This window comes from Miniopterus schreibersii, assembly GCF_964146895.1.
Source record: "Miniopterus schreibersii genome assembly, chromosome: 10".
NCBI lineage: Eukaryota > Metazoa > Chordata > Mammalia > Chiroptera > Miniopteridae > Miniopterus > Miniopterus schreibersii.
The window spans coordinates 4,424,431-4,450,685 of NC_138110.1; the positions used below are offsets into that span (position 1 = coordinate 4,424,431).

A 26,255-nucleotide genomic window follows, 5' to 3' on the forward strand; every position below is an offset into this window, starting at 1 on the left:
ACGGCGACATATATTAAAGGAGAAATGATTTTTGTTTTATTTATAGATATAACTCGTTCGATGAATATTAATCAGGGCGTGGGGGCTGCAGGGATGCACAGAACACACTATGAATAAACAAACAGTTCAACAAGTAAATACATAATGTATAATCCGGAAAGAAATAAGTCAGGGTGCTGCCATCCAGGAGGGGCCCGAGTGGTCCCGGAGCCCCCCAGAGAAGGTGATGGAACAGGGGAGGTAATTCTGGCCTCTTCAGAAGCCCTCTACAACCACTGCTGCTGTCAGAGATTCCTCCCTCTGTGTGGACTGCCCTTGGAGGAAAGCAAGCAGAGGGCCGTCCACCTTTCCTTTGTTCCTGTCCCCAGCCACGGAAACAGGCCCATTTCCAGCCCTCTGAATGTCACACTTGGCTGGACTGGCTACAGAATTTTCAGAGTTCAAAGTTATCAGGAATTTCACGTCCGATGCGAGAGCACGGAACCAAATGTGGGGCCTTTCTGAGCGTCCAGCCATGTGACTGCACAGGTCACTGCCCTCAAAGCTGGCCCTGGCACTAATGTCCCTCACCAGTGGGTTACACCACTGTACCAGACCAGCTCTGGGGGCCTCAAACCCTCTGCATGTCCAGACACCACCACCATGACACCCTTGATGCCCTGTACAGTTGGGAACTGTAACTCTAAAGTAGGGTCACTCCTGGCACCTCTCTGGATAGTGGGACACAGGCTGGGGTCTGTGGGGATGCCGGTGGCACCAGGTGGGCGGGGGAGGACAGGGATGCAGGTCAAGTGTTCGCTAGTCATGCAGGCTGTGTTTGACCCCAGTTCCAGACAAACCTGTCCCAAGGCCCTGGACTCCCTGACCCTAAGATCCACCCTGCAGCCACTGAAGCCTGACCCCTCCTTCCCCAAGCACCCTCACCCTAGCCCCCTCATGCTGGGTATTAAACCCCAAGTCTTCAAAGAGCCTACTGGGAACACACGTTTCTGTCTCAACTAATTTCCCCCTTCTCTTGTCACTCACTGTCTCTCCAACTTGCCAGACGCACAACCCTGCCTCCAGGCATTTGCCCTGTCACCTGGCAGGCAGAGGGCTCGTGGGAAACGTTTGTTGAGTGAATGCATGATGCAGTGAGGAGAGCTCTCAACCAGAAAAGGAACCTTTGAAAACTTTGATTAAAGTGTGACCTAGCTCTTTTCCTCCCTGACCGCTCAAAGATCGGCCAAGATCGTGAACGACACAGTAACTACTGGACCAGGAAGTTCATGACCAACAGAGGAATTCAGCAAAAACAAATGATCATTGACAACCTTCTCCTTGGGAAGGCAACAGCACCTAAGCCAGGAATTCGGGGGAAACTAGCCCAAATGTACTGTCAATCGCACCAGAGGTCATCTTTGTGTTTGGATTCAGAACCCATTTTGGTGGTGGCAAGTCAAACTGGCTTAATGATTCCTTGGATGATGCAAAGAAAAATGAACCCAAACATAGACTCGCAAGACACGGCCAGGGTGAAAAGAAGACCGCAGGAAAACAGAAAGGACTGCAAGGATGAAGAAAGTCGGGGCTGCAAGCGCCAATGTTGGTGCCGGCAAGAAAATAAATAAGTCAAGTAAAGAAGTAGTAAAGGTTCTTCAGTGACTTTATCTGTGGCGACTGTGCAGATATTTCACGAGCGAATTCATAAACTAAGAACTTTCAAAAATAAAATAAAGTGTGACCTACACTCGGTTGTGCCAGGGGAGGCGCCACTGCTCGGCCACGTGGTTTTCTGCAAGCTCGGTTCTTTCGCTGGGTCTCAGTTTCCCCTTTTTGGACGGACAGGGCCTGGCAGCCCTGGCCAGGAGGGGCTGGGGCCAGGGTCGGCCGCGCCCTTGGCACACGCCCTGGGCTGGGGGGTAGGGTTGCGGGGGGCGGAGGCTCGGGAACTACAAATCCCAGCGCCGCCTGCGCCGGCCCCACCCTCCCCCACCCCGCGGAGCAGCGGCGGGGGGAGGGGCGCCCGCGGGAAGCGCAGCTGCCGGCGGGCGAGCGCCGCGGAGCACGTGCTGGCGCCGCGGGGTCCCGCGGGGTCCGGAAGGGTCCTGACGCTGGCGGCCACCCAAGGCGGGCTCCCAGGGGCGGGAAGGCGGGAAGCGGGGGCTCGGGCGGGGCGCGGGTTCACCCCGGAGCGAGCATCTCGCCGCCTGCCCCGCCCGGAAGGCCGCGGGCGGGGGGAGCGGGTGGGGGCAGCAGTGTCTTAAAAGGCGGACGCCCAGGTACGGCTTCGTTCACTCGTTCATCCCCTGACCCCTAAGTTTCTGAAGGTCAACCTCTGCGACCTTCGGGTTGCCCCGCGGCCCCACGTGTCACCCGCTTGTGCTCGAGAGTCATTTATTCAACTTAAAGTAACTGCCCGTCAGCCCGCAGGCCAGGCGGGGTTCTAGGCCCCAGGGGTGGTGCAAGTGGGAAACAAACGTGCCTCCCCGCTTCCCGCAGCGACCTTACATTTTAGGAGTAGAAAGACAATAAATGTTATATTTAGGTAAATTTTCCAGGCAGTTGCTGAGAAGGGAGCAAAGAGGGACCGAGGGAGGGGGCTAAGAGTGACAGGTGTACTTTAGCCACGGGGAAAGCAGAGGGTGAGAGCCAGAGACATGTGAGTAAAGGGAACAGCAGAGGGAACAGAAAAGATGAAGGCTGAAGTGGGAGATACAGCCACCAACATGTATCGAATATTTTTTGAGTGCAGGCACTCTTATGTGGTTAATCCTCACACACCACAAATAATAATAAAGGCCACTTGCCTTGGAGTGCCCGTTTTGCGCCAGGTCCTTGACTGGGTTACTTACTTGGATTAGGCGATTTAACTGCAAAATAGCTTTTGTCATAGGTGGTACTATTAACATAGTTTTAACAGGGAGGGGACTGAGGCTCAGAGTGGCTTCCCCAAGGTCACCAAGGGCAGTAACAGACTAGCTAATCCATGACCCCATTTTGTCCTGCCCACAGCCTTTTAGGAGGCTTTGTCTCCCCACTTTGATGGCTGGGCTGGTGGTACCTCAGAGCGGTTAAGTGAAGTGAGACCTAGGTGGAAAGCTGTTTGGCTTCTGTGAAAGCTTCCACTTTTCTGCTAAAAGAAACAGTTGCAGCTGGTATTAGCCCCTCATCATTCTTTCTGCTCTGAACATGGGCGGGATGTCTGGAGTGGTGGCAGCCATATTGTGACCGTGAGGCAAAGTCCAAGAGACACAGATACCAGTCCTGATACCACTAAACCCAGGGGACACTTGGCAACCCCTGGAGACATTTTTGGTTGTCATGACTTGAGGGAAGGAATGCTACTGGCATCTAGGATATGGAGGCCAGGGAAGCTGCTAAATATACTACAGTGCACAGGATGCCCCCACCACAAAGAACTATCTGGCCCAAAATGTCAATAATGCTGAGATTGAGGAAGGTTGTGCTAAACTAATGCCAACAATCAGGCTCCTTGTTATGTAAGAAGAAACCCCTGAGGAGTCCACTCCCCTCAGTCCACATGGCACTGTAGTACAGGAAGTCAGCCCAGAGATTGATCTTGGTCCCATCATTTGTGACCTTGGACTGGGGCTCCTCCCTCTAAAGCTCCAACCCCTTCCTTCATCACAAGGGGATGACCGCAGAGCCTTCTGCACTGGGGGGTTGGGAGGTAGAAGGGAAAAGCATAGATGTGGCCACTCTGGCCAGGCTGCTCGGGCTGGTGCCCAGTAATTGCTGCTGCCCAGCACACGTACTGCCTCATGTCCCCTGAGGATGGTGTCCCAGGCTCCCATTTCTGGTGTGGCAGGTGGAACAGACCCCATTCCCCTGCCCTCCATCCACACAGCTCACTCAGGAGATGTCTGACAGAGTCCCACCTCAGAGTCTTTGTCACTGTCCCCACAGGGAAAGCCTACACTCAGGACCCTGCTCTGGAAGGTTGGGCTTTGTCTGAGATGGTGCCTGAGGAATGTGAGCATTTGTCATGGGTTGAATTGTGTTTCCCAAAAAATATGTTCAAGTCCTAACCCCTGGTACCCATGGATGTGATCTTATTTGGAGACAGTTTTTGTAATATAATCAATTTAAGACAAAGCCATATTGGATTAGTATGGGCCTAATCCAAGGACTATTGTCCTTATAAGAAGGCCACATGAAGACACAGAGACACACAGGGAGAATGCCATGAGACAACAGAGGCAGAGGTTGGAGTGATGCAGCTACGAGCCAAGGAAGGTCCTGACCAGGAGCTGAGAGAAAGACAGGCGTGGGGCGGGTTCTTCCCTGCTCGAGCCTCACAGGGAGCACAGCCTTGACGACACCTTGAGTTTGGACTTCTGGTCTCCAGAACTGTGACAGAACCAATTTCATGTCAAGCCACCCAGGTTGTGGTCATTTGCTGTGTTAGACCTAGGAGGCTGACGCTGTCTGGGGCTGGGGGGAGGGGGAGAGAAAGACAGGGCCCTGGGCAAAGGGAACTTTCTGCTCCTCCTCAAGAGGTTAAAGTCACTGTCCCTTCTGTGCAGGCAGCACTGGGCCCTGGCTGAGAGAGCAGAGGGCAGGCCAGACAGCCCTGTGTTTGTGACCTGCACAGGTCACTCACGTGCTCGAGACAAACTCTCTGGGCCTCAGCTGCCTCAGCTATAAAATGGGCATAATGACAGTCACTTCGTCATAGGGCTTTTATGGGAATGAAACTAGATAGTACACAGAAAGTGCTGAGCTCGTCCCGTGCTGAATGGGAGCTCGGTAATGCAGAGCCCTGCAGTTTTCATGTTTTTACTGGGCGCGCATCAGTTTCCAGCCTGCACAGCAGCCTGCGGCAGGTGGGGAGGGGGCAGCCTCGTCAGCCCTCCCACGCATGCTGTCAGGGGTTCAGTGGCTCCCCATTGCCTGGGGGACAAAGTCCAAAATCCCTTTCTTCAAGACACCCTCCCTACCTCCCCAACCCAGGGCTGAAGGGCCCAGCTCCACCACCCTTAGGAAAGTGGCCAGTGCTGATAGGGAACAAGGATTATAGTTTTTCAGTTTCGGGCACTGCACAGGGAGGCAGGTGTGCTGGGAAGCCCCGTCGTGCAAATGGAAGCCCCTTTGCCCAGTACATATATGGCTAATACCCAGGCTGCGAGAAGTCTGTGACCCAAAGCCTGTCCCTGTGTTGGAGTGAGGGTGACCACCTGCTTCGCTGGCCAGGTGACCCTGCCTTAGCAGGTGCAGCTGGCAGGTGAATGAGACCACCCGTCCTGGGAGCCCAGGTGTATTTGTGAGGGCTCCTGTAGGTGCAGCGTGGGCATGGAGTCTATCCCCAGGACGGTGAGGGGGACACCACTTCACACCTGGGAATACTGTCTTCGTCAGTTCGGGCTGCTAAAACCCAGATTCCGCAGCTTACATGACAGAATTTATATCCTCACAGTTCTGGAGGCCAGAAGTCCAAGATCAAGGTGTCAGGAGGGGTGGGTTTTGGGGAGGCCTCTCTCGGTGGCTTGCAGACAGCTATCTTCTCTGTGTGTCCTCACATGGTCTGTCTCTGTGTGTGCCTGTGTCTTAATCTCTTATAAGGACACCAGTCATATTGGATTGGAGCCTGCCCGAGTGACCTCATTTAACTAATCACCTGTTTGAAGACCCTGTCTCGAAATACAGTCACATTCTGAGGCACTGGGGGTTAAGGCAGCAACATGTGAATTGGGGGGGGGCGGGGTAATTCAGTCCATAACAAATACCTATTTTGCTTTGCAGGCAACTCTCAGTTGTTGAACAGAGTCGTGTGTGGGGCCTTCCACACTGGCCGCAGGGCCCTTATGCAAAGTCCCCTGATGTGGCCTGAGGACTGAGTCATGTTACATGAAATCCCAGTGGGTGAAGAGCCTGACAGATTCCCTGGGCCCTCCACACCAGTAGCCATGAACCTAGTGGTGGGAAGTACTGGTCGTCAGGGTCTTCTTCCTCAGAAAAGATCAGCCTCCACTGCACTTGTTTCAAAGGCCAACCCCTGAGAGCCAGGAAGATCCACATAGGAAGGGAAATTATGGCAAATTCAGTGCATGAGGAGGCGCCCAAGGTCGGAGTGCCAGGGCTCGACCTGCAGAGGAAGGCGGCCAGTGGTGACCAGGAGTTCAGGTCAGAGTGAGTAAGAAAAGCCAGCCTCGCCTGGTGCCCAAGCAGCCCAGTGGAATCTGGTCGGGGACCAAGATCCACAACTCACCTGGAGTGATGCGGACACTGCGTGACAGGACATCGGCCACATCTGATCACTGAACGAGACTCGTACACAGAGGAAGAGGCCCACACTTTTGTCTGGTGGCAGAGAAGAGAAAGATGTGCCCGGCACTGCCATGGCCAGGGTGACCCAAAGGACAGCATTGACTTGGACTCATGGGAAGCTGGTGATTGACAGTTTCTTTAGGACTTTGTCAGCTTCCTCTCTCCACTCCCTCCCCTGCCCACACCCACGGGAAGAACCTACAGGAATAAGAATGCGTGCCAGTTATTTTTTAAGGGACCAACTTACTTTAAGCAAGTATGCAAGAGGTTTTTATTTGCTTTGTAAACAGCCCTCACCTTAAAAAGTATTTCTCAATATATTGATGCGAAATTCACAATAGACTTACAAACAACAGGCTATAGAATAATTTACTCTGCTTGTATTTGCCTTGTGGTAACAACACCTATTATGATAAAAACTCTCATAACTGCAGCCACAGGGTTCTCCCGCCTTCTGTTGCCCAGCTCTGTGAACTGGGGAACCTCACTTAGCAGGAAGTCCCGCAGAGCTGTGACACACTGGCAGCCTCTGGCTGTCACCCCAGCACCTCTCCAGGAAACAGGAGGCTTGTGTCGAACTGCCTTTCTAAGCACTGCAGCCAGGACAGACTCCCTCCAGGCACTCTAGACCCATGGTCTGGGACTTATATAGAGAGAGCTTGTCCAGAGATGTCCAAAAATGTTTGAGGGTAAGAAAGAGAGAGAGGAAATTGGCTTCAAAATATAAAAATAACAATCCCAAATAGATCAGTTTCATAAAATGTCTACAAACGCAATACTGCAGACCTTACTAGTGTTCCAACACATTCAATACATTGGACAACAATCTGTCAGGAAACACTTTGTTTGAGAAATTCCCTAGTATTTAAGGTGGTCATTAAGAAATCATTGCCAAGTGTAGAAATTGCCAAATAATTTCAAAATAAGTGAAAAACACTTCAAAAAATCTGCAGTGAGAGAAAGTGCATTTAAGGTGGGATGGGGTGCAAGTTAATATCTGATGTGATGGATGGGGAAACCCAATGTCAGGGCCGAGGGCAGCAGGGCAGCAAAGTCCTAAGGAGAGATCCTGCCAGCCAGTGCAGGTGCATGTCCAGTAGCCAGTTACAAAAGTACAAGCAGGTGAAATTAATTTTATTATGCAAAATACTATCATCTCAACATGCAATCGACATGAAAAATGGGATATTTATACTTTTTTGTACCAAATCTTTGAAATCTGCTGTGCATTTTACATTTATTTACACCTCAATTCCCACTAGCCACACATAGGCCTAGAGCGTCCAAGTTACTAAAACTTGCCTTAAAATAGCCCTGTTTGCCACCAATGCCCATCTGAGATGGAGATTTGGGTTTCATCTTTCCTTTCCGAACCAGGGCAGGAATCATGCTAAAGGGTGAACGGTCAGAGTCCCCTGTATCACAGGCAACCAGCCCTCAAGGCCCCAGAGGGAAACCAACGGGGAACATTAAATTATTAACAAGAAAAACCAGGACTCTGAAAAATGGTTGCTTTTTGTGTATCCTAGGGAGGCCATCAATTTTTCTAAAGATGTGTATTATTTTAAAGAATATTCCTCTCACAGGATAACTGATTGATTCCACTTTCCAAGTGTCTTACAAGCTCAGTAACGACAGCAGACGGGGAGCCCACACTCATTTCCTCTAATAAACTGAAGTCCCAGAAGTTGAATACAGAACTTGTCCCCCTACGGTGGCATTGGAGTCACTGGCACCATCTGCTGGCTGCACTGAAACACAGCATCCCCCTGAGGGAATACTCCAGACACTGCCCCTGAGGGGCTTCTCTGTTGGTGGAGTCCGTTTGGGGACAGAGGTGACTCACTGCAGCCAGCCAGCGCACTCTCACGTAGGGCCAGGCCGATGGGGTCAGGGGTCAGCGGGCAGAGTTCAGCAGGCCCCCGAAAGAGGCATGCTCGCATGCAGAGCACCGTTTCCGTGTTGTTTCCAGTATCTGCCCCCTGAACACAGGGTTAGACGTGCACCCTCCTGTAGACAACTTCTAAATCCCTATTGACACCTTGTTTCAGCCTCGTCTCAGTATGCCCTCTACCCCACCAGTTCTCGTCTACACTCAGTAACCAAGAAAGCGGTGTTACCAACGGAGGGGAAAAGCCTGGGAGAACCGGACAGAAAAGCCGAGTGTGAACTGCAGAGTCCAGGACTGCCTTTACGTCTAACTTTCTCAACTCTCCCGTGTGCTTGAAACTGCTAACAAGATGTGCGCGGAGGGGGGAATGTGGGGAACACTAACATGTCTTCTCCGTGGTTTATAGATGCCACTTTCTATTTTTTAACTAGGTGTACAGTACATTAATGCAGAATGACTTGCCATTTATTAAGTCAAGACTACACTTGTATCTTTTTGAACTAGAAATGCCATCAAATTTACCAATACCTACTGCACACCTACCATATGCAACATACTGGTGCTTGCAGGGATGGGAGGTTTAAGATGGAAGGGTTCGAGAATCCCTGTGCCTTTTAGGAAACGTGAAAACAAGTATCTTGAGAAGTTTAATGATTTCAACAAGTACTTTCTGGTTCATCATCAGCAAACATGTGGCAGTCTTTTATGCTCCTGCTGGGCAACAAGCAGTGACCTCACTCCTGGTTCCCGGCAGCCCAACTTCAATCTTAGACTTAAGCGAATATTTCCAATTTACCAATTACACGTCTAGTAGCCAGTTACAAAAACCATCCCCTTGGTAATGTGGCAAGGCCCGGTCTTGGAAAAGAACCCTCTTTTCTACCTCTGTATCTCCCTGTCTGTACACATTATAAAGCCACAGGGCCAAGTCATAAAAGGAGACGAGATGTAAAAGATTAACTTGAAAATTCAGGTTTCTTTTTCCAGTGCATGTGACTTTTTCTCTTAAAAAAAAAAAAACAAAAAACTTTTCAGGCCAAGACAGAGCCAAAGAGTTAATGGGTCTGAATTCATCTGTGCTCCAAGTACCAAAGAATTTACATCACTGAGTGCAGGCAGTCTCTTCCAGTTGAAAATTTTATTTTCATTGCTTTTTGAGTAGGCAAACACACCTTACAACATGACACCAGATTTCCACACTCAACAAGTTAGTTTACACACCAGCCCCAAATAGTAAGCATAGAAGCATTTGGGATCACAGGATAAAAACACAACAGACTCCAAAGTCAAACATCAAGTTGAACTTCATTTGATACTTACCAATCAGGAATTTAAAATTACATGAAATAAAAAAGCAGCACCCCAAAACTATCACTACTGGGGGCACGAGTAAAGAACACTTCCCATGCAGGGAACCAGGCTCTGACTTGAAGACCTTGCCCAAGAAGGCCCGTGCCTCAGCATAAGGAACACTCCCCGTTTCAGTCCCAGGACAGCTGCCCAGCAGAGCCGAAAAGCACTGGGGATGTTAAAGATGGGAATGAAGGAAGGACAAGAAAAACGCATTCCAACTCTGCCGGTCCATGCTTGGAGGCTGTTGCTGGACATTCCATTTAGTAGAAAGAGTCATTCACAGCCCAGGATTCCCACCTTTCCTAAGCTGCAAGATCCTTGCATTTCCCAATGGGCATCAGAGTCACAAATCAAAACCCAATGATGATGCAGACAGGAATGATTACTTCAGAGCTTTCTGAGTGGGCAGGCGGGCAGGGGGGAGATGGACAAAGGGAGCTTAGTAGTCAATCTTTAAAATGTTTTATTACAAAGTACAGTACAGCGTTCATAAAATGTTTCCCAGTGTCTCTGGAACACACTGCTGAACTGAGCACTGCAAACTAGGGGCCCACCTGACTCTAACTTTGATGACCTCAATCCCTGTAGAATTAGAGGACATGTGTAACAGGCAGTGGAATGGAGAGACCAACAGTCACCGTGCCCGCGGGGCCCAATTGCTGAATAATGACATTGTTTTCCCCACGGGTTGAAATCCACATCCATGGTTCAGAACCCACCAAAAGCTGGGACCCAGATTCATACACAGACAGGCAGAGTGCAGAGAAAACAACTCTGGACAACAGAGTTCTCCGCCACTACTTCTTGTTCCTTGGTTTTAACTCCTCGGCTGCGTTTCGCAGGAAAATGTAATTTTTCTTTTGGGGATTATAAAATTCATGGCCCTAGGGGGAAAACACACACAACAATCTTATTATGAAAAAGCAAAAGTTAGCACTTTGTGGGCATGTTTCACATGCCACGTCCTGTACTACATGCATGAAGCATAATCTCTCTGGAGAACAAACAGGTAATGAAGAGAAAAGCCAGCCGCTGGACAGTAACGTCAGTCCTCAGACAGAAGGCTGGGGACTTGGTGGGAGTCTGCCTTCCATGTCTCACTTGGAGGAACCACCTTTTACATGTTCGTCTTTTAGGTGCCAAGCCTCTTTAATCCACCACCCCTTTGATAAGCCAAGACGACCACCCTTAGAGAGCAAGGCCCCAGGGAGGGCGGCGATCAGCTCTGACCTTTGGTTTCATGAAAGAGGAGACCTCTGATCCATGACCTCCCAGGGACAAGGGCATGCCCAGGGGGAGCTGTCCCCAGACCCAGAGAGAAGGGAAGTAGGAGTGGGGGTTAGTGTGCCTGCCATGTGTGCGAGGAGGAGTGTGGCGGGCCGGGAACTCTCACCTTGGACCAGTCATAGCTGGAAGCATAAGCAAATATGTTTCCATTGTGATTGAAGCAGCAGGCTGATATGGGTTGATCTAACTGTTCCGAAGTTTTCAGTTTTGTTCTAGCATCTTTGTCCCAAAAGCTGAATCTACCATCAGATCCCACGGTGGCAAGGGTGCCGTGAACAGGATGGAACGAGATTCCATTGACCTGCGGGGTTGACATGCAAGATGAGAGGCAGACAGAGAGAGGAGAAACCTACTTCCACCAGCGCACTTCCTGCTTTAGTTAAAACAGGTGCCCCGACTGTCTGCACTGAGCCGCTGCGCCTGTCACAGAAACAACTAGCCATGCTCCCTGAGCGACAGCCAGCCCAGGACCGAATCGTGTCTCGTTACCAACACAAGTCAGCAGAAGTTAACAAATGCGTAGCTAGTGACACTAAGGCATGACCTCAGGAAAATGCCCCTCTTCCTGAGCAAACAGCAATTTCTCAGTGTAAGCTAAGTGTATAAACCATCTACCATAAGGGAAGGGACCCTGAAGGAGGGGACACTTTTCGCCAAAAGCCCTGAGCTTGCACTCAGAAACAAACACTCAGAGGACAAAGACAGTCAGCACGTTCGCCAAAACAGAAAACTGCAACCTACGGCATGAGCCGTTTACCTCCTGACATGAGCACCACGATGCCCGTCATCGTCTCTGGTCCCACAATGACTCAGCCACCCACCCCCGAGTCTGGTTTCTAATGCATTCCATTCCCAAGGCTAAGTTTCTAAAAACGTACCGCGTAGATGTCCTGAGGAGCTGAAGTGTTGGTTCCGTTAGATCGGTGACATTTAAAGGTAAAGTTATCTTTGGCCCTGAAAAACAAAGATGCAGGTAAGTTTTCTTTTTAAAAAAAAGCCTCGAGTGAAAACCCGCCCACTGCCCGAGCACACTCACGGGTTTGGCGGGTTGATGTAGTGGATGGCCACTCTGCCCTCGATACTCCCCAGGGCGAAGCCCGTGGGCTTGTTCTGCTTGTCTTTAAAGATGGCCACACAGCGGTGCTGTGGTTTGAAAAAACAAGAGGAGGACATTCTCACAGTGTAAAATAAAACATTTCATAATGAACTGGAAGTTATTTCTACCCCATTTTTGATTTTAGAAGAACCGGAACGTATTACTAAAATATGTTAAGATATTTCTATTCCTCCAGGACACACCATTTTCTGCCTTCCTTGTGAAGAAACAGCCGGCCATGTGCTTCGATCCAGTTGCTCCTGCCCTACCACGCTGAAGGCCTGGCCATCACTCCAGCAGTGCTCCCGACCTCAGAACCCCATCTGCCCCACTCTGGGGCTGACCCCTCATGAGGAGGGAGAAAGACATGTCGGTTTGATTCTTAGCTCAGCAATGACTAGGTGGGCGCCCTTCACTGCCACTCAGTGTTTTGTGCCTCTGACCCCCAGAGGAAAAGGGAAGTAGTGTCTGCCCAGCCATCAACGGGTCAAGAGGGACAGTGCCTGAGCCAGCACCTTTCAAATCACAAATGTGCCATGCAGAAGTGAGACACTGCACTTGACCCAACACTGAGTATGGGGGCCCAAAGGAGGGCCTGCTGGACTCCACTGAAGATCCCACAGAAAGAGCCCATGGCCCAGCCTCCTAGACAGAGAAGCAGGGGCTGGGCGCCTTGGGGTTCTCCCTTCCTCCTCCTACTTGTGACATTCTGGTCTAACCCAGAGGACCACCCACCCTGCCCAAGCTGGACAGTTTAGAACTGCAGAGTTCAGGAGGTGGGGGGGGGCATTCTCAGGCCGAGGCTGAGCCGCCCGATGAAGGAAGGAGCAGTTTGTTATCGTGATAAGGCACAGCATGCAAACGTCCTAAGGAAGCGGAAAGTGTATGCTGGTTCCCTTTTGGTGCCATCTGCCCTTTAAAAAACACACACAAAAAACAGAAAGCCCATTACTTCTGTGAATTAAAAAAAATTAATGAAAAGAGACAAAAGTCTGTAAGTGCTCAGAGGACAGGAGGAACCACAGCTGATTAAGCTGTACCCCCACCTGCACCCCCAGCTTGGCACAGGCTCTAACGCCCACACACAGACCAGCGACTACACAACTTGGGGGTACAAGTTACAGGAACATAGCTGCGCAGTGACCAGGGAAGACGGGTGGCATCCCTCAACAAGCAGAAGGCCAGGGCACTGGGCATGGGTGGCAGGAAGTGAAGCCAGACCAGGCCAGGTTTTATCAAAGAGTCTGGGGTTTACTCAAAGGGCAAGGGGGTCAGTGCTGGGTTTGAAGCTGGGCCGTGGCAGGGTCACATGTCCGTGGCAGGAGCCTGCGCATTCTGGCATGGAGAATGGACTGAAGGACCTAAACATTTCCTGTCATTCGACAGGGGAGAGCGGCCCGGGTGGTGCTGGAAGAGGACATGGGGTGAAACCCAGGTTTGTTTTCTAGGATGAGTAAGATCCGGCATGTTGCAGGGTGCACAGAAAGCACTAAGAAGGGGAGGCCGAAGATACAGGAGAGCTGGCTGGTCAGTGGCACGAGCTTCCTGAGAAGGCGGAGGGCACGGGCCCCACCTGAAACCGGCCCTGGAAGCACACTGCCTCCACCTGACAGGTGGCGAGGCAGGCAAAGGGCAGGCGCAGGCGGGCTTCTCCGCTCACAGGAGCAAGACGGGAAGCTCCCAACCACTAGCTTGTTTTCTACGTAGAAGCTGATCTGAGCTGCTGAGACAAAGGTGAAGACAGAGCTGGGGACAAAAACCTAGGCGATGTCTGGGCGTGATGAAGGCACAGCTCAAGGGGGGAGCCAGTCCACTGGGATGTGCAGTAGCGTCCAGCTATCGGGGGAAGCTTGGCGACAGGGAAGCTGCGCTCATCCAGGGATGGAGTTTTCACTCCCTAGACATTTGTGCCTGTCTCCTCCAATTCCCTCCCTTTGAAAATACATACTCGTGTTTACAGTACACATGAGGCGTTCCTCAGGTGGGCACAGGACGGTGCGAAGCCCACCTTCCTGGTCTCACTCCCAGCTCACCTGGTGCTTCAGCGGAGACTCTATCCTTCTGAATTCCGAGGGCTGGTTCTCTAGCTGATAGACAATCAGCCCCCTCTCTGCAGTTGCCACCACGGCCATGGGATATATCTAGGGGATGATGGGGGGCAGAGACATGCCTCAAATAAAGGGCTGTGCTTTTAAAACTTTCCACCCCTCAGGGGTGTGCTGTTTTTATATCAAAATAGTAGATCAATCTTTTTAGAGTCATAAAAACAAGTCTCAATTTTTTCTAAGTTTAAAACCCAATGATATCAACATGTTCATGAAAACATAAAATCATGTTTGAAGATTCATATATTTTTAAAAGACTTGTTTCTTTAAAACTATAAAATATATGAATACTTAGAAAATATACTCAGGAATAGAGAAGAAATGAAAATTGCCTACACCACCCCTTCAAATGAGAACAGTTACTAACATTATGGTATGTTTTACTCCAGTCCTTTTTCTTCTTTACAGGTATACGTGTGTATGTATGTTTCTGTATCAACTGTATCATTAACTCACAAAGGGTGTATTCTAAGAATACTGGTGACTGTCCAACACTCCCTCAAATAGCCTGCCACCAGGTCGCTTAACCATGTCTGTCTTGCCAGCTTATTCGATCACGTCCAATGTTTCACAATATTATGCAACAAAGGCCACTTGCATCCTTATTTTTCTCATGACAAATTTCTAAAAGTGGAATTACTGGAGCAGTTGGTCCAAATCTTGAAAACTGGTGACTAAATGGAGGAAGTTCTTCATTTTCTCGTCCACTGAGACAGTACCCACAGATCTAATACACAGTTACTGCCTGTTTTCCTACAGCCATTTTCCCACATCATAAATGTCATACGCTGATGGCATGTAGCTATTTGCATACATTCAAATGACAAGTGATCAAAGCCTTGACACCAGTCTTCATTCAGTAATTCTGGAACAAACGCAGCACAGAAGCCTGATTTAAGGAGACTGAGGCAGTCTGGACTATATCCCCCTCCAACTGCCAGATGTCCTGAGGTAAGAAATGCTATTATTTTTTTTAAAGGAAATATATATTAAGTTAGAAACTTCTTACCATGTCAGCACAGTAACACCTCTCAGGGAGTGGCAAAACCATCATGGGATTTGATGATCGCGTATCCCAAAACTAAAAAAAAAGCCAGGAAGCGACCATTCAGAGCTAAAGCCCAAACAGTGTAAGAACAGCCTGGTGGGCCCCGCAACCCCTCAGTGGCTTGGGTACCTTCAAAGTCTTATCCCAGCTCCCGGTCATCACACAGCTGTAGTTCGGGGCTTTGATCCAATGTATGGTTTTAACAGGAGCATCGTGCTTTCAGTAAGACAAAACCAAAACAGATGAAGGTAAATATAACTAGTGCTAAAGAGCTTTAGTTCTGAAAATCCAAAGAGAAGGAATTAATCTGAATATTGAGGTCACATTGAACAAAAGCCAAAGGGCGTTTTAGCCCTTCACCATGACCAAAAGGTCCAATGTAACATAAGAGCCCACATCTCCCCTCTGAACTCAGGAACTTAGTTGGATTTAACCCACAATTAACTAGTATATGAGAGTGAGAGTAAGCCCCTCCTGGGAGATAATAGGAAATAACTAGTAGGAGACTCCACCATGGTTTTATTTACTTACTTAGGTGACATAAACTAAGAGATCGGAGCTGCTTCTCGCACACAGCACTGTGACCTGAGTGTGGAACTCCTTCTTGACAATGCTCAGTGTCCTCACCAGCTCAGGCCCTGGCTCTAGGTTCTCTCATCTTCGTTGCTTCTGCCTTTCTTAGCAGACTTCTCACAAGAATCTGCCTCTGTCCCTGAGTGGACTACAAAGCTCCAGGGGTGTGTGACAGTGCCCCCCTCACCGATGCACCGTCCTGATGACAGCATATGGCATACAGCGGGCATTTGATAAGTACTGGTCCAATGAACGAGTGACCAAATGTAGCTAATAAAAGACAAGCCACTGACAGGTACTGAGTGTCAAGCAAGTGAACGTTGAGGGCCATCTGTCACATTTGTCTTTTATAGATTTAACATCACTAACTCCTCAAGACGCTGTCCTCACCTACACGTACATGGAAGACCTGTGACAGAGCAATCTGTGAGGCACTAGTAAGGATGAGAGTGGTCATAAACCTGTGTTCTGCTGTGCTGAAGAGGGGTTTCTGTATACTTGAGACTATGTGAGATGGCGCAAACTGAATTTTTCTCTAAGAGAATTATAAGCAGCACCCAGTTTGCAAAGGCAAGTTCTTCTTACCTGTGCGATCTGTATCGCCTGATTGCTATTAAGGTCCCACATTTTGGCAGTTTTATCACACGAAGCTGTAAAAACTTTGCTCCCATCCTAAAATAAAATAGAGAGAATCTGTTGTGCTAAGAAAAAGAAAATCTCTGCCTCTATATATACTTGGATGAGAATATATTCAGGCAGGTTTTGTTCTGCAATTTTTATTCTTCCAATTATCTGGGGCCACTATACTATACTGTCATATACAAAACACATTTTCAGCTCCATTTTTCTTATTGATCCATTTTTCTAGAATATGTAAACAGGATAAACAAATTCAAAGGGTACTTAGTTATATGGTGAGAACTTGGCCCCTCCTACCTGACGCCAGCTCTCCTCTCAGAGACAGTCAGGGCCATGACGTGTCCTCCAGGAATAGACTGCGTATCAGGTATCTATGTACATCACCTGGGGCCACTTACATTTTTTTTTTCTTATTTTGATCAATTTCAAGCCTTCACAAAAGTTGCAAGAATAAAACAAACACCCATAAACCCTCCACTTAGATCCACCAATTATAAACATTTGCCATATTTACTTTCTCTCTCTATACACCTATACATCTATACTCATTACCACCTTTGTTCAGTTCCGTATCTAACAGCATTCCAAAGGGCATGTAATAAAACCACACTAATTTCCAATAACCAGTGATCCTACATCAACTACAGAACAGCTTAAAAAATAGAAGTCCTTGTGTAACGGTTTTTAAATATTCACATACAGAACTCAAAGGAGGCCAGTCAAATATGAAAAAGCACAAGATAACTTTTATTAAAAGGAGAAAGTACTAAATGGAAAGTCTAGACCAGTGGTTAGCAAATTTCTTCTTTAAGGGCTTTTCACTTATTAAACACATCTTTACAGCTCTCTGTTGCAACTCCTTAACTCTGCCACTTCGGCGTGAAAGCAGCCACCACGTTATGTAAGTGAATAAGTGTGGCCGCATTCCGATACAACTGGACAAATACAGGCACCGGCCCCATTTGGCCTGTGAGCCGTAATCAGCTATTCTCTGTTGTAACTACTATCTTCATTTGATATGCAAATACCATGCTAGTCGCTTTATGTAGAGTTAATGAAGCTGCCAGAAACTTCCACTACCTGAAATTCTTACTTGTTTCTATGTCTGTCCTAAGAGATCACGAGTCCTACGAGCACAGGACCTTGCCTACTCTGATTTGCACTACATCCCAGTGCTTCAGCTACTAGAGGTGCCTGGTAACTATTTGCTGAATTAAATTCTATTCTCTGTTGTAATTATTATTATTTTCATTTGATATGTGAGGAAATAGACACAGAGAGACTAAGTAACTTGCCAAATTAAAAGCTGGAGGAGATAGAGGTGAAATCTGAACCTAAGCCTGGACAAAACAATGCTCAAGAAGCCACAGGAACACGGCCTACTTTTCCTTTAAAATTCAACTCAATTCTTGCTTCTTTAGTGACACATTCATGGTGTCCTTCCCAAACTTAATGGGCTCCCTGTGTTCGTCCCCACCCAGACCAGTATATCCTGCCTCTAGAACACCTCACTCCTAGGTTTGAGTCCTCCACGAGATGAGGCACAACTTGGGGAAATGGAACAACAAGCTGCACTCACTTGGTAAATGCCAACAGCCATCAATAACACTGGGGCAGCAGAATTCCTCTATCAGTAACCTCTACTTCTTACCACACTTTATAAGAAAGTTTAAAATTCTGACCCATTACCTGATCAGTAAAGAAAGACATGCAAATTAATTTAGAAATTAAATTTCCCACATGTAAATTAAAAGGAAGTTATATCTGTAAGAAATGCATCACTTTTCAGACTGTTTGCATCTACCTCTTGGTACAACTATCAACTTCTGACTGTGCGCCAAGCCCTTTGTTTTCTTTGTACTGGTTCAGCCACCATGCAGGACAGGGGGGAGAAGGGCTAGCTGTCAATCCCCAGGCTCCTCCTTTACCCAGGGAGCAGGCCCTCCACAGCTGCAGCTCTCTCTGTGCCTTGCCACCCATCCTTTAGTAAATTCTTCTCAATCAATAACAAAAGCAAAACAACAACAAAAACCTTGAATATATTTGCTTATGTAGCTGATGGTCAGGATCTGGGAGGGAAAAGGGAATTCCAAAAACCCAAATGTCTTCAAATGTCTAATAAAAGGATCTCCCCCACACCCCCCGATTTATTTTCTGAGATAGTACATTTATAATTTTAAAACAACAGAAGCCCAGCTGGGCATGGCTCAGAGGTTGAGTGTCAACTTAGGATCCAGGAGCTTTCAGTTCAATTCCTGGTCAGGGCACATGCCCAAGATGCAGGCTTGATCTCTAGTTGGAGGCATGCAAGAGGCAGCCAATCAGTGACGACTCTCTCATCATTGATATTTCTCTCTCTCTCTCCCCCTCTCCCTTCCTCTGTCTGAAATCAATAAAGATATATTAAAAATAAAAAAATTAAAATAAAAAATAAAACAACATAAGCTCATGGAACATTTATAAGTAGAAAAGGCTTCAGGAAAAATTCTTTGTTCAAGGTAACGTCAATAAAATACTGGATTTAAAAAAAAATGTTATTCATTTCAGAAATTCAGGGAGAGGGAAAGACAGAAACATCAATAATGAGAGAGCCCAGCCAGGTGTGGCTCAGCGGTTGAGCACTGACCCAGGATCCAGGCAATTGGGGTTCGATTCCCGATCAGGGCACAGGCCCGGGTTGTGGGCTTGATCCCCGGTCAGGGGCATGCAGGAGGCAGCCAATCAATGACTCTCTCAACACTGATGCTTCTATCTCTCTCTCTCCCTCTCCTTTTCTCTCTCTGAAATCAATAAAGATATATTTAAAATAAATAAACAAATAATGAGAGAGAATCATTGATTGGCTGTCTCCTGCATGCGCCCACTGGGGACCAAGCTCAAAACATGGGCATGTGCCCCAACCAGGAATCGAACCATGATCTCTTGGTTCACAGGTCAACATTGAACCACTGAGCCACATCAGCCTGGCAAAATACTGGATTTTTTATGCAAGAGACGCTTTCAGAGATGAAAGCCAATGCTGATATTAGGAACATCAATAAGTTACTATATCTATACTTAGAAACCTAGAATTCCTTCAATGTGTATACATACATATTATTTGTATTCTGGGTTATATAAAAACAGAAATATACAAACATCCCAAGTACACTGCACTTTATATAGAAAAAAACATGAAAAATAGAGTGAAACTTACATCACTCCAGCAGACATCGAGCACAGGCCCAGTGTGCATCTGCTGGGCTTTAGGAATAGTTTGTCCACTGTCTTGAACTTCCCAGCAGCGAACCTATGGTAATAAGACAAATTAATGCAAACACAGCAATTTATAATAAATTAGATGCATTTAACTAATGGAGTACAATTTAAATATATATGGACTTGTATCAATCTACTTATTTAACTCGAAGAATAAAGCAATTGAAAACTATACACAAGTAGCTGTTTTCCTATTCCTATTTCTAAGCCATTAAAACACACAAATTCTTGCCCCACCAGCATAGCTCAGTGGTTGAGCATCAACCTATGAACCAGAAGGTCACGGTTTGATTCCCGGTCAGGGCACATGCCCAGGTTTTAGGCTGGCTCCCCAGTGGGGGGAGTGCAGGAGGCAACTGATCAATGACTCTCTCTCATCACTGATGTTTCTATCTCCTCTCTGAATGCTTTACTTGACCTTTTAGATCCTTTTTTCCCTGATTACAAAAGTAATGCATTTTACTTAGGGATTTTATAACCATGACAAGAAAATCAAATCACCTTCATCCCGCCAGACAACTAGCTGACACTTGTGCGCTCTCAATCTTTCTAGGCACACATATTTTCTTCAAAAAACAAGATTACACAGTATCTTCACTTTTGTAATTGCACTCCCCTCATCAGTATTAGTTGCCAATAAACATTCTTACATTTTTTGGCAGAGAATCAATTGAAGTCTTTCTAGAAACTCCATGTAGAAGCCAGACCTGCTCAACCTTGACCACCTCCTCCCCCACTGTTCTCTCCTCATCCCTCATCACCTGCTGCTTCTGTTACAAGAAAGTTTGCCAAAAACTTTAAAAATGCAATCCCATCATTTGGACATATCATATATTATCATTAGATAGTACAATCTTCAAACTTTTACTGCATGAAGACTTTTTAAATGAGGCAGTATCAGGTGGTACGAGGAGCACAAACGCTAAGGGGTCTGTGCACAGGTCCTCCCCAAGCCCCAGAGGGGAATCGCTGAGACAGGGATTTCTGATGAATATCACCATCACCCTTCAGAAGAGCTGTACCAGCAACACACACCTAACAGCAGCAATATCTGTAAGGATTCAGCACCAAGTGTAATTCTTCTAAACTTTTTATTTTTGTTAATTTGAATTTTAAAAGGTCTACCATGTAAATGTGTGTTCACCTGATTATAAGTGTGGCCAGATGGTTCCAGTTTAATGGGCTTCTTGACACCCTTTGCTTATTTTTCTATCCGAATTTTTCTTTCTTTTTTGTATACTATGACTTTTTTGTCTTTCTTTTTTGTACACAACAGGTAAGTTGAAGGTCTATGCAGAACCTGTGCTATATCTAAAGTTGAAAAAGTTTACCATATGCCTGAAGAACATTTTCAGGAAGCCTAGAAGGGAAATGTGGGTAGTCCATCATGGACAATACGTATTCCCAACGAACACTACAGCTGATCTGGGAACACACTTACTGACTTGGAGGAACCTGAGCCACCCACACGATCATGCTTTCTTAACAAAACTCCATGTATGTGACGTGTGCCCACTCAGAAGGGTTCACACCTTCTAACTGGTCTATTTAAAACTTACTTATTTAAATATACTAAAATATTTCTATTTCAGAATGGTTTTAGATTTACAGAAAATTGTAAAGATAGGAGAGTTCCTATACACCTCACATCCAATTTCCTTTTTCCCTTCTTATATTTGCCACCAGGGATAACTCTTAGCTCCGTCTCACTCACTTGGGAGAGGATGGAGCCAACAGGAAAGCTAATCCTGCCCATTCCGAGACAGGACTTACAGAAGATGCACTTAAGGAGCACTTACATCGTGGGCCCATGATCCTGCAATAAGAAAGTTCCCAGGCAAGGTGGGCGGGCTAAAAGATAGACAACCAATGCTATCATCAGGAGAGGATGTCACTTCAATATCCTGCAGGGGGAAAAGGTAAACGTTAAAATGTATGCATGCATCATCAGTTTTATCCAAAAGTGCTCTCTTTCTCACTGAACACCTCACAGTGGATTTCCCTTGTGCTCAAGAACTAAGTGAATCAAACTTGTCTTAGTCTGCTCAAAAAAGGTGGTGACAAAGAAGCCAGTGAGGGTAGCAGCACCACCACGCTTTCAGAGGAGATGAGGGCCCACCAGTTCACTCCTGCCCCTAAGTGCTGATCACAGCTACCACGTGCCCTCCCTCCCCTCAGGAATTCTGATGCAACAGTGTGGGCTGGGCCCTGGGAACCTGCCATTTTAACAAGCGCCTCAGGTAATTCTAGTGATTAAAAAGGTGAGGGGACAGGATACACAGTTCCTATGCTCCAATGTCTGAGAAAGCAGCCAGACAAACTTTCAGAGCTTTCACCCAAAGGAGGCTCCCAAGCTATCGGTTTCTCCAGTTGTCACTGTTGTGGGAAACCCTGGCCTGCACTCTTTGGACAAACCCCGTGAAGCCCGATGTGGTACCTTCATAGGGTTGTGGTTATCTGTGGTTGTGCTGCCGAACATGCTGGTCCCACTAGTTCCAAAACCCGAGGTTGTTCCAAACAGACTCATTTTGGCCCTAAAAATTAATGGAAAATGTTAAGGACAAGTCCTTTCTTAGGTAATAAATACCACTGAGAGGCAATGTAAAGGTAATTAAGGCACAGAAGGGAAACAAAGAGTCTAAAGGGCTTGATGCTAGGTCAAAAGATCTAAATATGTGATAAGCAGAGTGCTTTTTAAAACTAAACTTTGTATTTGAGAACAGTTTTGAATTTATAGAACAATGTAAAGATAGGTAAGTTCCCATACACCCCACACCCAGTTTCCTCCTTACATCCGTCACCACGAATAAACCGATACACATTACAGCAGAGTACTTTTCAGTCACCAGCCAGAATTAAACTCTCGTTTTTTACAATTAGAGACACGGAGCTGAGCACCAGGATACAACAGCAAACTGGCAGGTCTCTTCCCAGGTTCCCACTTAGTGTGAGTTCACTTTCTTCTTACTAATCTCTGCATGCTGGTTCAGGTCAATATGTCCGCATGAAGTTACTTAGGAAAGCAACCAGTCCTGGCTGTGATTCAGCAATTTCTTTGTAGGAGAAATTTTAAAAGTAATCTACCTTGGTCTGCTTGAGCACCAGCCTCGCATTATGTGTGGACATTTAACAGAAAGAATTCCCCCATTCTGAGTTCGTACTATGCCTGCCAGGGTTTGGACTGTGCTTCTGCCCCTCACCATAGCTGGGACCCTGTTCTCACCAGGCCTTACTTTCCTGCTCTGTAAATACCAAAAAAAAAATATTAACACTTTCTCCAGGGATACTCTGAGGATCAAATCAGGTTATATGTGTAGAAAGTGCAGGGTCAAGCACATAGTGGATACAATAAACAACTTTCCTTTGCAAGGAGAAAGTCTGTGTATTATAATTCCCTGGTGGCATACGTATGCTGTTGCCACATTTTCAATTCTGTCCAGCTACCAAGTTTTTAAACCAAGAAGTCTACCATGTCAGTCACCTCTCCCAAAGGAGCCTAGGAGCTGAGTGGCATACTCGCTAACAAGGGTAGTACCTCTAAAGAAGACAAGAGAATGGGAAACTGCTAGGAATTTCGGAAAGGCATTTGAGTTTCCCAGGCTTCATGAAAAATAAGGAGGTTCAGACACACTAGGTAAAAGCAACAGCTCTGAGCGTAGCAATATTTCAAAAAGCGACTTCTGCCTTAAATCTTAGCAATGTACTTGGAACACCAGTTAACTGCATGAGTGAACAAACAAAGCAATGGCCAGCCTTCTGCCATAAGGGTCCGGGAACTAGCTGTATGGCTTTGGCCATGTTATTTAGCCTTGATTTTCTCAACTATAAAAATAGTCATTAATATCCACTTCATAAGGTTATGAAAACCAAGTGAGCACACACAGTGCCTTAAACGTCTTACTTCCATTCCTCTCCCTCTTCAGTCATCAAGATGGGAGAGAGCATTTTTGCCATTAGGAAAGGGCACAGGTCATTCAAGTAGTTACCCGCCTTTGTGGACCATATGGTATGCAGGACACTGGGAACCCTCAGTTCAGAAGACACCACCCGCCTCCCACCTACCCAATCTCCTCCCACCCTGCTCTCCAGCCACACTACCTCTGCAGGCTTCCTTTCTGCTCCCGAACACAGCAGCTCATCCCGGCCTAGACGCATTCCTACGAGTTGTTCCTGCGATAACTCCCCCTCCCCCAAACCTCCAGCTGTCTCAGTCTGAATCTTCAGGTTGGGGATCAAAAGATGCCTCCTGAGAACTTTTTGAGGTGATGGAGATGCAGTTCTAAAACTGCACGTGGTGATGTTCGCACAACTGTATGAAACTCCCTAAACACATCGAAATGTACACAAAGGTATAACTTACAACAAAGCTCTGAGACCTATCTTCTTTTTAAAAAGGTCACCTCCTCGGAGGCCTCCCTGCCTCCTAAATTTAACATATCCAACCTCCGATCACCCCCACCCCCCCGGTTTTCTTCATAGCACCTGTCACGATCTGGAACTTCTTTGCAGTCAACCTCTTTCCCAGGACAATGCCAGCTGCAAAAACGCAGCCCTGCCTGGGTTCTTCCCTAACACACACCTGGCGCTCAGCACGGGCCTGGCCCGGGGGCGGCGGGTGTGTGTTAATAAACACCTTGCGGAGAAAGACAGAAACAAAAAGGTAGACTTGGTTTCCCGAGAGTGGTAAGTGCAACGGGGGGAAGAGGCAGGCTGACGTGGGAGCACTAAGAGGGGATGGCCTTGGGTACAGGAACGTTCAGGCAAGGTCTCCGAGGAGATGGCGCGCGTCTGACGAGACGCCAGAATGATGCGGGGAAGGGCGGAGGCGACAGGCGCTGCCTTCAACTCTGGAACCCTTCTAGGTGCCTCAGTTTCCCCACAAGCGAAACGAAGGGGTTAGACCCACGGTGGCCGCAAGGGCCCCTTCCTGCTCTGACGTCACTCCCGGGGACCACTAAGGGAGCTTCTCCGCGGGCCGACTCACTGAGGGCGCACTCCGCCGGGGAGGGGGACCCGGCCTCCGAGGCGGGGAAGGCGGCGACGCGGCGCGGGGGCTACCTGAGAGTCGCACTGCGACCAGAAGCTGGCTGCCGGGACCGGGGGGACTCGAGAACTTGCGACCCAGCTCCGGCGCGAAGGAGGCGAGGGCACGATGGCGCGAACGAGAATCCTGAGAGCTCGGGATCTCCCCACGCCGGCGGAGGAAACTGCCCCGCTTACCGTGGAGACATAGCGCATGCGCCCCCAAGCCACTTCCTGTGTCAGCCGGAAGGCAAGGAAGTGAGAAAAAAAGCTCCTCCTCCCGCTGGGCGACAGCTCATGTGCACAAGCGCTATTGACGCTGAGAGGAGATCCTTGTGCCAGCAGTTTGCGGATTGGTGGAAAGTTCCTGCAGCCGACCCCAGGCAGCAGAGCCACCGCGACGGTTAAGCCGCAGCCCCAGGTGGCGGAGGATAGTGTTTTCTCCTGTGAGTTAAGAGTCAAGCAAAATTCTCATTGCAGCCGACTGAAGTCAAAAGCCGTCCTCCGAGAAGCTGATTGGACGCTGCGCGGGTTCCTGCCATGACTTCCCTGGTTGCGAGAGCGTGTCCTGAGCCATCCGGGCTCTCTGGACCTCAGTTTCAAGCTGCAAAATGGAGATAATGCTGCCTAACTTCCGGGGCTGTTCTTAAATTGGTTCAGGTGAAGCAATATACGTGAGAGACTTGGTAAAGGTAAAGCTCCATGAGAATTGTTAAGGGACTGTATGACACTCGTGCCAACTGCGAATTTTTCAGCTGGTCGCTTTTTTCCACTTTCAGAAATGTCCTGAGGTGGGGAGGGGGTGGAGGAGGGGGCGTGGAGGGAGGGATCTCCTGAGGTTGCGATACATGCACTGGATTTCTTTACTACTCAGTGTGGGCTGCCTACCAAGAGCCTTGACACATGCAGGGAGTTTTCAGGGTGGCCCTGAGAACCCACATTTCTAGCAAATGCCCATGCACCGCAGTTGAGCACTAAGGATCTAGATCAGAATCACTTAAGGGAGCTTTAAAAAGCTCTAATGCCTGGGCCTCATCTTCATATTCTGATTTAGTTGATCTAGAGTGGAACTGAGGGAATTCATATTTTTTAAAAGCCTCCAAGTGATTCTAAATGTAGTCAAGATTGAGAACCTCTGGTCTAGATAATGATAATAGCTCTTTTGAGCACTAGATGACCCCTCTCCTGTACTTTCCCGAGCAGCCCTATAAGGTCGTTATTGTAATAATATCCATTTTATAGAAAAGGAAAGTGCAGCTGAGAGAGGTGACATGACTTGTCAGAGATGACACAGCTGTTAAGCGGTAGAGCCAATGACGTCTGTCCTGTGCCTAATTCTTCTACCTACGAAACCTCAGAATCTTTTCTGACAAGTCCTCTGACCTCAACGACACCTGTCCTCATTCTTTCCCAGATGGATCATCTTGTACCATCTGTCCTTTAAACTCACAGCGCCTTCTCAAAGCTCTCAATGCTTGTAATATTCGGCCTCATAAAACAGTATATTTGCGTTGTCTAGCTTCCTAGACCTTAAACGTTCTATCTTACTTCCATGTACATATTTTGCAGCACCAAGTACAGGGTCTTACATATATTCAGTGTTAATATTTGTTGAATGGTATTGTTCTATGCACAACGAATCTTCCAGAGCATCTATTATGGTACATATTCTTGTATAATACTGGTGATTCAGCATACTTTCAAAGATCTTTC

The 26,255-nt window shown here is 47.6% G+C and overlaps 1 protein-coding gene across 1 annotated transcript; it reads right to left on the reverse strand.

The window, feature by feature from the left end:
- Positions 1-9,280: 9,280 nt before the first annotated feature.
- RAE1 (ribonucleic acid export 1) lies at positions 9,281-24,783 on the reverse strand. Its single transcript, XM_081148634.1, has 12 exons — positions 24,579-24,783; positions 21,958-22,054; positions 21,320-21,424; positions 19,459-19,551; positions 16,209-16,295; positions 15,180-15,266; positions 15,012-15,083; positions 13,931-14,038; positions 11,838-11,944; positions 11,680-11,755; positions 10,908-11,102; positions 9,281-10,398 (listed from the first exon to the last, which is right to left on the reverse strand). Exons 2-12 carry the CDS (start codon positions 22,045-22,047, stop codon positions 10,312-10,314), a joined length of 1,107 nt encoding a protein of 368 aa, XP_081004760.1. The 5' UTR covers positions 22,048-22,054; positions 24,579-24,783; the 3' UTR covers positions 9,281-10,311.
- Between the last annotated feature and the right edge of the window lie 1,472 nt (positions 24,784-26,255).